Source organism: Danio aesculapii, chromosome 21, assembly GCF_903798145.1.
Source record: "Danio aesculapii chromosome 21, fDanAes4.1, whole genome shotgun sequence".
Classification (NCBI taxonomy): Eukaryota; Metazoa; Chordata; class Actinopteri; order Cypriniformes; family Danionidae; genus Danio; species Danio aesculapii.
The window spans coordinates 42,211,617-42,223,944 of NC_079455.1; the positions used below are offsets into that span (position 1 = coordinate 42,211,617).

At 35.8% G+C, this 12,328-nt stretch overlaps 1 protein-coding gene across 1 annotated transcript in view; it reads left to right on the forward strand.

The window, feature by feature from the left end:
- Nucleotides 1-12,328, forward strand: part of scamp1 (secretory carrier membrane protein 1) — a 57,034-nt gene that overhangs the window by 23,538 nt on the left and 21,168 nt on the right. Inside the window, exons 2-3 of the mRNA XM_056446839.1 lie at nucleotides 3,701-3,778; nucleotides 7,923-8,033. Coding sequence (XP_056302814.1) covers nucleotides 3,701-3,778; nucleotides 7,923-8,033 — 189 coding nt within the window. The remainder of the gene's footprint in view (nucleotides 1-3,700; nucleotides 3,779-7,922; nucleotides 8,034-12,328) is intronic.

Here is a 12,328-nt window from a genome sequence, read left to right on the forward strand (position 1 = left end):
ATCTCATCATATTTACACACATTATCTGCAGTATAAAAAAAACGCAGCAGCAAGAACGTTTACTGAAATATCATTATAACTATAGTGCTGGGCAAAGATTAATCACACAATCACAAACTGCATCCATCCATCCATCCATCCATCAACTGTATCCATCCATCCATCCATTCATCAACTGTATCCATTCATCCATCCATCCATTGACTGTATCAATCCATCCATCCATCAACTGTAACTGTCCATCCATCCATCAACTGTATCAATCCATCCATCCATCCATCAACTAAATCCATACATGCATCCATCCACTGCATCCATCCATCCATCCATCCATCCATCCATCCACCAATCCATCCATCCACCAATCCATCCATCACCTGTATCCATCCATCACCTGTATCCATCCACCTGTATCCATCCATCAACTGTATCCATCAATTTTATCCATCCATCAACTGTATCCATCCATCCATCCATCCATCAACTGTATCCATCCATCCATCCATCCATCCATCAACTGTATCCGTCCATCCATCCATCCATCCATCCATCCACTAAATCAATCCATCCATCAACTGTATCCATCAATTTTATCCATCCATCAACTGTATCCATCCATCTATCCATGCACTGATCCATCCATCCATCCATCAAATATATCTGTCAACTGAATCAATCCATCAACTGTCATCAACTGTTTCCATCCATCCATCCATCCATCCATCAACTGTTTCCATCCATCCATCCATCCAGCAACTGTATCTGTCCATCCATCCATGAACTGTATCCGTCCATCCATCCATCCATCCATCCATGAACTGTATACTTCCATCAACTGTAATCATCAATCCATCTATGAACTGTATCCGTCCATCAACTGTATCCATCAATCCGTCCGTCTGTCCGTCCGTCCATCCATCCATCAACTGTGTCCATCCATCCATCCATCAACTGTGTTTGTCCATCCAATCCATCAACATCTATCCATCCATGAACTGTATCCATCCATCCATCCGTTCATCCATCCGTCCATCCATCCATGAACTGTATCCTTCCATCCGTCCGTAATATACACACACATAGATAAAATTGTACATATTTATATATTGAAATATAAATAAACATTTTCTTAACTATATGCATGGATAGGATCATTCTGTAGGGGCGTGCATCTGCATCAAATAAAAAAAAAATCTACAAACATATTTAAATACAAAAAAGAAAAATATACAAATAAATAAAACTGTGTTTTATTGTTTTTCCGAGGAGTTTAACAGTATTCAGCTACAGTATTTAAATAGTCAAATGTAAAATAATACTGCGTAGTCTTTGCTGTATAAATAATTTAATAAAATTAGTCGTTATTAAAGTTACAATTGGTACATTTTCTTCTTTCTGAATGCTTTTAAAATCCTAATACAGTCACCGGCCTCAAAAACACATATGGGATATTTATAAAAATGTATGTTTTTTTTGAAGTAATAGTATAAGTGGATTACTCCTCTAATAATCTTTGCTCCGACCCCGGGGTTGATCTCTCCCCCTCATCTATTTATAGCATTTTGCTTTGTAAATTACTGGAATCAAGCGGAAGAAAATTACAGCTTGCGTCTGATATTCCTGATGTCCTGGGCTTTGGAAACGTACGCCGTACTGTGTAGTATTTCCTTGCTGGAGCGTGACATAATGTGTGTTTGCTTTCCCTCTGCTGTTCTGTGCTTTAATCTGATGCAGACTCAGCACTGGCTTTCAGGATTAGTTCAGCTCATTCTAGACTTCTTCAACATCTGTGTGTGACTTTAGCCATGATAACTGTACTCTTATCGGCAGCACGTGAAAATTTGAGTTTGCTTAGATGTTTTATGGTTGTTTTACAGCAGCTAGTTGTTGTAGACATGTTTATGTTGTAATGTTATAACTAGTGCTGGGTAGAGCGTTGTCATGATACTGAAATTTCCAACTTCGATACAATACCTTAAAAAATATCGATATTCGATACCATTTTCGATAGCACAAGATGTTTTATGGTTGTTATTCAGCAGATAGTTGTTGTTGACATGTTTATGTTGTAATGTTATAACTAGTGCTGGGTAGAGTGTTGTCACGATACTGTAATTTCCAACTTCAATACAATACCTTAAAAAATATTGATATTCGATAACATTTTCGATACCACAAGATGTTTTATGGTTGTTATTCAGCAGATAGTTGTTGTAGACATGTTTATGTTGTAATGTTATAACTAGTGCTGGGTAGAGTGTTGTCACGATACTGTAATTTCCAACTTCAATACAATACCTTAAAAAATATTGATATTCGATAACATTTTCGATACCACAAGATGTTTTATGGTTGTTATTCAGCAGATAGTTGTTGTAGACATGTTTATGTTGTAATGTTATAACTAGTGCTGGGTAGAGTGTTGTCACGATACTGTAATTTCCAACTTCAATACAATACCTTAAAAAATATTGATATTCGATACTATTTTCGATACCACAAGATGTTTTATGGTTGTTATTCAGCAGATAGTTGTTGTAGACATGTTTATGTTGTAATGTTATAACTAGTGCTGGGTAGAGTGTTGTCACGATACTGTAATTTCCAACTTCAATACAATACCTTAAAAAATATTGATATTCGATACCATTTTCGATACCACAAGATGTTTTATGGTTGTTATTCAGCAGATAGTTGTTGTAGACATGTTTATTTTGTAATGTTATAACTAGTGTTGGGTAGAGTGTTGTCACGATACCGTAATTTCCAACTTCAATACAATACCTTAAAAAATATCGATATTCGATAACATTTTCGATACCACAAGATGTTTTATGGTTGTTTTACAGTGGATAGTTGTTGTAGACATGTTTATGTTGTAATGTTATAACTAGTGCTGGGTAGAGCGTTGTCACGATACTGTAATTTCCAACTTCAATACAATACCTTAAAAAAATATCGATATTCGACACCATTTTCGTTTCCACAAGATGTTTTATGGTTTAGAGCAGCTAGTTGTTGTATGTTGTAATGTTATAACTAGTGCTGGGTAAAGTGTCGTCACGATACTGTAATTTACAGCTTCGATATACAATACCTTAAAAAATATAGATATTCGATACCATTTTCGATACCACAAGATGTTTTTTGGTTGTTTTAGTGCAGCTAGTTGTTGTACAGTCTTGTAACTTGTTTATGTTTTAATGTTATAACTAGTGCTGTCATGATACTGTAATTATTATGTTACTGAAAATATAGTGAGGTCACAATACTGTAATTCCAACTTCGATACAATCCTTTGAATAATATTGGTATTCAAATACCATTTATGATACCACAAGATATTTAATGGTTGTTTTTCAGCAGCTAGTTGTCGTAGAGTATTGTTACATGTTTATGTTGTAATGTTATATAACTAGTTATGGGTAGAGTGAATTTCCAACTTTGATACAATACCTTGAAAAATAATGATAATCAATACCATTTTCGATACCACGAGGAATAAATATTTCAGTAGGAGTATACAAATAAAGTATAAAACCATTTTCAAGTAAAAATGTATGTTACACCAGGTATGCCCAAATAAAATTATAAAGCTATTTCATTTTTGTGTGTGTAAATATCATAATATTGATGCTTATTGCAACTTTTCATTCTGACTTTTTAAAAGTATAATTAATTTCCTCTCTGTTTTCTGCAGGATCCGTCAGTGACACAAGTAACGCGGACTGCCCCACCTGGCCTGGAGGAGTATAACCCTTTTACAGACACAAAGCCGGTGAGACACAGAGTACAGGGACACACTGATATGAGGTGCTGAAAACTTAGGTGCAGTATGAACAGCTGTACTAGTTTTTCCTGGATTATAATAATTAGAATAGGCCGAAAATATCATCCGCCAACACAGTCTGAGATGCCAGCCCAAGAGAGAGAAGCTGGCCATCTGTGTTTAGTGTGCCAGTTCAGTTTACATACCTGTTTTGTTTTAATATCATTGAGATACTGTTTATTTAGACTTTATTAATAATAAAAAATGTATCATACATTTTTCACTCTTTGTTAAATTGCAACCTTTTGCTAAAATCATTTAAGTTCATTTTTTTTCCTCCTTGATGTACACACAGCACCCTATATTGACAGAAAAACATAGAATTAGGGACATTTATTGAAAAAGAAAAACTGAAATATCTAAGAATTCAGACCTTTAGCTCAATGGTTAGTAGAAGCCCCCTTTTGATCTAATACAGCCATGAGTCTGTTTGGGAAAGATGCAACAATTTTTTCACACCTGCATTTGGGGATCCTCTGCCATTCCTCCTTGCAGATGCTCAGGGTGCATGGTAAATGTTGGTGGACAGCCATTTTTAGGTCTTTCCACAGATGCTCAATTGGGTTTAAGTCAGGACTCTGGCTAGGCCGTTCAAGAACAGTCAAGAAATTGTTGTGAATCCGCTCCTTCGTTATTTTATATTTTTATTATATATATATATATATATATATATATATATATATATATATATATATATATATATTCGTAAGGGCACGAATAGCGTGTTTTTTTACAAATACTTATTTCGAACAAACACTTGAAAAATTATTTGTATTCGGGAACAAGAAAAACATTGTATCAAAAAGCTGCGTTTCCTCATGAGACTGCAGTGCATGCCCGCATGAGTGAGTGGGACGTTCAGGAGTTGGGGGCGGGGTGGGGGTAAAAGGTGACTGACACAGGCCGCTCCACACAAAAGCAACAGAGAAGGCTCGGCTGAGCGAAAACATACTCCACTGCATCACATTTTTGTTATATAAATTTTTGTACCTCAATTGGGTTCTGGAGGCAGTTTATAAACTTGTAGCGGAGTTGAAGCGGAGATTGATTCCATTATGCGGCGTTATTGACGTCTGCAATCGGGTGCTCTCTGTTTACTTAGCGCAGTAATTTAGACAATAGACTGTTGACAGGGTAACGTTCGGTTATAAAGGTTAAAAACGATGCTTGTCTAGTTGTGTCGAATTGTATGCACTTGTGGGAGTTATATGGTACATTTAAATTACTGTCTTTTGCAGACAGCAAGATATATGCTATACTCTAGTTAACCTTAGCATAGCTTCCCGTCACTTACTAACTTGAAACTCCTCACATGGATTTGGCCACCAAAATAGAAAAAAGTGTGGCTGCTGCGGAGCCATTTCTTGGTCCTCCACCAGCCAAAAAAACTAGCTCAAGTTCTGTGGAAGCATTTTACAGACAGTGCTGCAGATAAAACCAAAGTGATACTGTATGTAATGTGTGCAAAAGTGAAATCAGCAGAGGCAGAGAAATCAAACATGTCAACATCTTCTATGCATGATTATTCATTCATTTTCTTTTCGGCTTAGTCCCTTTATTAATCTGGGGTCGCCACAGTGGAATGAACCACCGATTTATCCAGCATATGTTTTACGCAGCTGCTACCCAGCACACGTACATGACAGACAATTTAGCTTACCCAATTCACCTATATCGCATATGTTTGGACTATGGGGGAAACCGGAGCACCCGGAGGAAATCCACTCCAACAAAGGGAGAACATGCAAACTTCACACAGAAATGCCAACTGACCCAGCCGAGGCTCGAACCAACTACACACTGCGCCACCCTCTATGTAATGCATAATCACATGCACTTAAAGCATCCTCTCCTGATACTGTGTGACCCCCCCCCCCCCCCCCACACACACACACACAAGCACCAGACCATCAACAAAGCCACATTTTGCTCCCTGAAAGTCAGTTTCAAACATAAAAAAAAATTAAGTAAAAACATTTTAAAAAAACTTTGTGTCTGTTTTGTGGCAGGCAGATGACAATAACAGGGCTGTATCTTTTAGTATTATATAGAATACAATATTTGTTCTGCCAGATCTCCCAGTCAAGGGTTTATTTAGTTTTATTTAGTTAATTTTAATTGGAACTCATTAGAAAGAAGTTCTTTCAGAAGAAGAACAGTTCTTTGAAGTATTATTTGTTTTTATTCTGTCTATTCAGTGTCCTTCAACAAGAACGGTGGTGGTGGGGTTCATAATGTTCACAATGGTATTTTATTGATTGTTGGTTTAACCATGGATGAGGTAATGGCTGTTATGTTATTTTCTTTTCAATTACATTTCTTGTTACATGTTCAAAAACATGTACATTGCAATGTCCATATTGTCCAATATGTCCAATATTGCATGTCCATAATTATTATAATAGATATAATTAAAGAATACTTACACTATACTGTAAATTAGAAGTGTAATGCAAAAAAAAAAATTATATATATATATATATATATATATATATATATATATATAGTATGTAGTATATATTGTATAACATATAGTTTTCTTGTAAAACATATAACAGATGATGGAGTCATAAAATAAAATAATAGTACAATTTAAAATAAATATATAAATAAATTCAAATAAATAGATAAAAAAAAATTAAATAAAGTAGATACATTAGCTAGTTACATCAACAATAATGTGCTATCTACTTCTTGGTTATTATGGTTTTAGTTGAGCTGAGGTTGGACCAATGCGTCTAGTTTCAGGCATGACAGTTCCCGAGTAAAAATGCTAGATTGAAAAATAATTCTGACCATAAAATGATTTCTTAATTAATCACTTCCAGAGGTGTTAAATCATCAAAATAATTTAGTAGTGGCCTTCAATGAGTATAAAACTTCTGAAAGCCTCTGAGAGAGAACTTAATCTTCTCCAATTTCAGAAGACCTAACATGCCATGTACCCAGACTTTGATTGAGGGTGGTTGGAGTGATTTCCACATTAAAAGAATTCTTTTGCGGGCAACAAGGAAGGAAAAGGCGTCTATCCAAAAATAGAGATATGAGGGTTTGGGTTTAGATTAATGTCCAGTATGTCTGAGGTTGCCTTGAAATTCAGACAATTTGGGGCACGACCAGAACATGTGAGTGAGGTTGCATGGGGTCTGTTACAACCTATTACATTTGTTATCGAATTTGTCCGGATAGAGCTTTGAGAGTTATTCTTTGCTATAGTGTAGTCTGTGGAGGACCTTAAATTGTATGAGTGATAATCTAGCGCAGCTAGATGATGAATTTACAGCATTTAAGGCCACCTCCCAGAAATCGTTAGAGAGATTTAATTGAAGTTCTGATTCTCAATCTGTCTTAACCTTATTTAGGATAGTAACTTAAACTAAATCTTACATTTAAAAAACATTTCTCTAAATTATTCTGATAAAAATCCAAAAAACTTTATATTAAATACAAATCTGGTCTATTTTAATGGCTTCAACAGTATAAGCTGTTTGGCGGAAAAAAGACGGGCTTCAGGTCGGACTCGGGCCAAAAATTTTGATGAGCTCTTGGACAAGGGCCGGTCTACAGCCTGTGCGTCTTGGGCCAGGGCAGGGCTAGGGCTTAGATTTAAGGCCCGTGCAGGGCAGTATCCATGCCGTGTGCTCACTTTTATACTGTGTGTCATTCTTGTATATGTATATGCATTTAGATTTAGTTTGTGTAGTCAAAACATATTCAGAGAAAGGGAGAATCAGACAAGGAAACAAACCAGCCTACATACAGTACAAACAAAACATCTCATTGACGGTGTGGTATAACTAGTGAAGCCGTACCAGCATACGGCTCGCTGCCCAGAACAGCCCACACTTACAGCACAAACCCGTCAGCTTTCCAATCAGTCCAATGGAGGTATTTAAAATACAGAATGTTTGCCTTCCTTAATTATGCGCATAAATTGTTTCATGTCTATGATCTGTAACATTCAAATAGCTGTCAGGCAGTCTAGCTTTACGAATGAAAGATGTTATGTTGTTACCTTATGTGTAGTGATTGATATGGTGTTTTGTATGACATTTTGTTTAACAGTATCTCTTAATTTTGTTGTTTTTTTTAGGTCCCGCCAGGCTCCGCCCCTAAATCAGTCCCGCCCACAACCAACACACAGCCGGCCATCATGAAACCCACTGAAGAACCGGCAGCTTACCCTCAGTCTCAGCAGACACCGGTACATATGCTTAATTTCAATTTCTGTTTAATTAACTTAAAGAAGCCTAGCAGCTGGGATGCCTTAAGATTACAAAACTGGAAAAATGTCTAAATCATCCATTTGAAATGGCACTAATGTTCTCAGGAGATGCACAGAGTTGTATCATGTCATTATTGCATTATTATAACATTTTTTTTTGGGTTTTTTTGTTAGGCCTGCGCTATTTGCAAAAAAAGTGCAATCGCTTTTTTACCTCCCTCATTACCTCATCGAAAAGTTTGTTTAATATAAAGTCTAGTCATGCTCTGTTTTTTTTTTTATATGTAAAGATTTAATAATACTAAAGAAAGAAATGCTGTAATTTTACATGCAAACATGAACATGGGTGCTTCGGTTCAGTTGTGAAATAGGTACGCAAAGACCAATCAAATTGCACTTGTCCTGCTGACCAATCAAAGCAGTGTTGGCTTATGAAAGGGAGGGATTTACAAACTATAAAAGGTTGTTTTCACATGACGTCATTGATGATTAGGCATGGGCCGGTATAAGATTCTGACGGTATGATAACCTTGGATAAAAAAAATCACGGTTTCGCGTTTTCGCAGCATTGTGATTACTGCTCTAAAATATGTTGTTTTTAAATGACTGGTTAAAAAACAAAAACTTTTTTCCTTTTTGAACTCAATATATTTTATTTTGGGAAACATTTAAAATATTTTGCAACAGTAAACATCTCAGACTAAATTAACTTAACTATTAACTTTTGTGCTGGAGATATGTTGTCCTAAAAAAACGTAAAAAAAAAAAACGTAAATAAAAAATCTTACACATACCTGAGGAACGATTAGCAGGAAATTTTGATGTTTTTTTTTAAAACCTTCTCTTTTCCAAACCACGCTATACCTTGAAAACGATTATCATCTCATGTCTATTGATGATGCACGAAATTTGGATGGAGGGCAGTAAGGGATTCTTCTACATAGGAATCGCTATCAGAACATCAAAATGTTTCTGTTTTATGTTATAATTGTTAAATTTGGCCAAAATAAGAAATGCCAAAGAGCTTTTATAGACTTTCAAACGTTTTTTTGCTTATAAAGGAGAGAAAGTTCAAGAAACTGGCTAAAAAAACGGAAGAAAAGTAATAAACATTTATTTAATACATCCATGTGTGTGCAAACTTTTCTTAAACGTGATAATTCGTTTGACAGCACCAATAAACATTATATACAGGCCTAGCTATGCATTTAAATATGTTAATGTGCTATATAAAAATCATACAAACACCAACACACTTATACAAACTCCAGGAGAATACAAATAACGTACCCTGCCGTGTAATCGCTGCAATGAATCTCTGTCTTGTTTTGCAATAATCCAAGTCCTTACTGGTGTTTCTTCGGAATAACCAACCGTAACGTGAACATCGAGATGCGCAGCAGTGGTGAATGTTTGTTTATGGCAAGTTCATCAACAGAACCAAAAGGAAATGCAAAATTGCAACAAAACTAGACGGTTATTATTGTTGAGCACGGTTTACCTCTTACAAAAATAAATAAATAATAATGTAGACTACGCGTCCACGCTTTTGTATACTGTATTTTGTGATGTCTGGAAAATATCCGCATGGGGGGAAACTATAATAATTTATAATAAACATGTTTTGAACCACATAGTAAAGTGTATAATGTGTACAACTCTTTGTTAATGAATGCTACAGAATACTGCAGCATAATAAACTGTAATAAATACTGCAACGTTAGTGTAAACTGTGGTGCATTATGATGGTGTAACTGAAGCCTATTGAATAATTTGTTTATTACTGCAGTTTTGTTGTACCACAGCAACAATTTAATTACAACAACATTTAATTCAAGTCAATACATTTAATTCAAGTTAGCATCTATAGTATGCTTCCAAACACTATAGCATAGTATTTTTCCATGTAATGTAAATAGCCAGGGCCAGATGGAATCTGCGGATGTTTTTTGCTATTTTTGCTGAGAATTTTAGTAAAAATCTGTGGATTTTTGCGGAATTATTTTGGGAGTCTCATAACTAAAACCTTAATATGTAAAATAAAAAATAATATCTTTTTAACTTTTATTTAATGTTTAAAATACAAATCCAATTAGATTCACTTTATTTGGTAAACAAAGCAAGTCTCTCATATAATATATCTACTAAAAATATTACTGTACAAACTGCATTGTTCATAAATCAGATGAACATTTTCATATTGGTCAATAATATTAATGTAATTAATTTAAAAACTGAATAAATATATATTTACACACATTTAATCAAGTAAATAAACAGAATTAATGATGGGCTAAAAATCTGCAGTAATCTGCAGAAAATCTGCAGAATTCTGCGTGCGCAGATTCCGTGTGGGCCTAGTAATATACAGCATTTACCGCCTCTGACAAATATATCTTAGTTCAGTAGAGAACTCAGCGCTCTTTATTATATAAGGATCATGCCCAACATATGTGGTTATTTTCTATTCATATCTCCTTTAAAATATGGTATAAATTGCAAAAATACGAACTTTCCTCTGTCTCCCATTCAGTTTTTTTACTTCCTGCCCTCCATCTGAATTTCGCGCATCACCTGAACCACGTGATCGAAAACAACCTATAGGGAGCTATTATGCAAAAATCACTTTTATAAAGGGTTTAAACACAGTTGTGTTGCAGCAGTGTGTGAATATAACCAGCTTCTAATGGTAAAATTGTATTAATTTTATTTTTTATAATCACACTTGATGAAAACAGTCTGCAGTAACACTTTGATTGACATTCTCCATTTGTACGTGTCATCAGAGGGGGAAAGCCCCGCCCACTGGTGACCACCTCTCCCTCATTAGCATTAGTTAGCCTTTTTTTATCTACCATTATGCTGACACACAGGCATTTGTAGCCCCGCCCTATTTTGAAAAGAGCACAATCTCATTTGAATTTAAAGTGACAGTCACCAAAAAAACACAATTAGGATTAAAACATAAAAGGAGCTGTTTCAAAGAGTTATAAACATTATTTGTGTTGTATTTTGAGCTGAAACTTTACATGCACACACTCTAGAGACTTATTTTACATCTTGTAAAAAGGGGCATAATAGATCCCCTTTAAGCCTTGAATTGATTCAAACAAATCATATTGAAATAAGAAGGGAGCAGTACAGCTTTGTCTAGCAACGCCCCTGGTTGAGAAAATAGAATTATTCATCACAATGTATTTGTATAACCAGAAAATACAGTTAATTTGCTTCTCTAAATTGATTTATACGGAACGGCTAAATATATGTACAGTATTTACACAAGTAGATCATAAATAACTGTTATTAAATTAGCCTAAAATGAAAAGTTATCTCATGCTTTACCTTTTCAGCAGAAAAGTAATTGTATTAGTCACTAGTTATGTTGTAGCTGATTACACCCAACACTGATGGGGGATGGCTTAGTATTAAGCATAGAAAATCTCCCCCCAAAAAACAACAGTAGGTCAACAGAAGCCTCCGTCAGGCAAGAGCTCAGAGCTGGTCTGCAGTTATACTGTATAATTCAGCACGCCTGAGGGAAAGGGACGCCTTGCTGTAGACATATGGACACACACACACGACACACTTCAGATGACTCACACGCTCCAGCTCGGTGCGCAAATGTCAGACGCTTGGAGTCAGGACACAACAAGGTGATTTGTGCTAAAAACACAACCTTCTGTCATCAGCCACAATGTCTGTCGGGCTGTCGTATTTACTGTGTAGTAGGCATGGGATGATAAGCGGTGTAAGAGTCATTATTTAAAGAGCCCATATTATGGGTTTTTGAAAATGCTCTTCCATGTAGTGTGTAACACAGCTCTAAGTGAAGTGAAATATCCAGCTAAGGCTTAAATCTGTAAGTGTACAGTGTTTAAAACTATTGATTCATCTATAAAAGAGTCGACTCATAGTGCTTCAAACGAGTCGTCTTGATAACGAGTCATTAGGTGTTTCGCGATGACGAAACACAAGTAGTTGGGCGCGCAAACCCGGGAGATTTGAAACCTGCGGCCCCGCCCACTAACAGAAAAAAAAGTCTCACACACACACTCACACACACACACACACACACACACACACACAGACAGACACCGGTCGAATGAAGTCACGCTGTGCAGATGGATATTATTGAGTCTAATTAAAGAGGAAACCTCAGCATTATAGCCCAGCCTTGAGCAGTTCTGAGTGCTTCTGAAAACTATATGCTTTCAAAGAAGACTTCATCAGTTTGTTAAAGGAAGGATCAGTGAAGACTGTCTGAACATGGATCA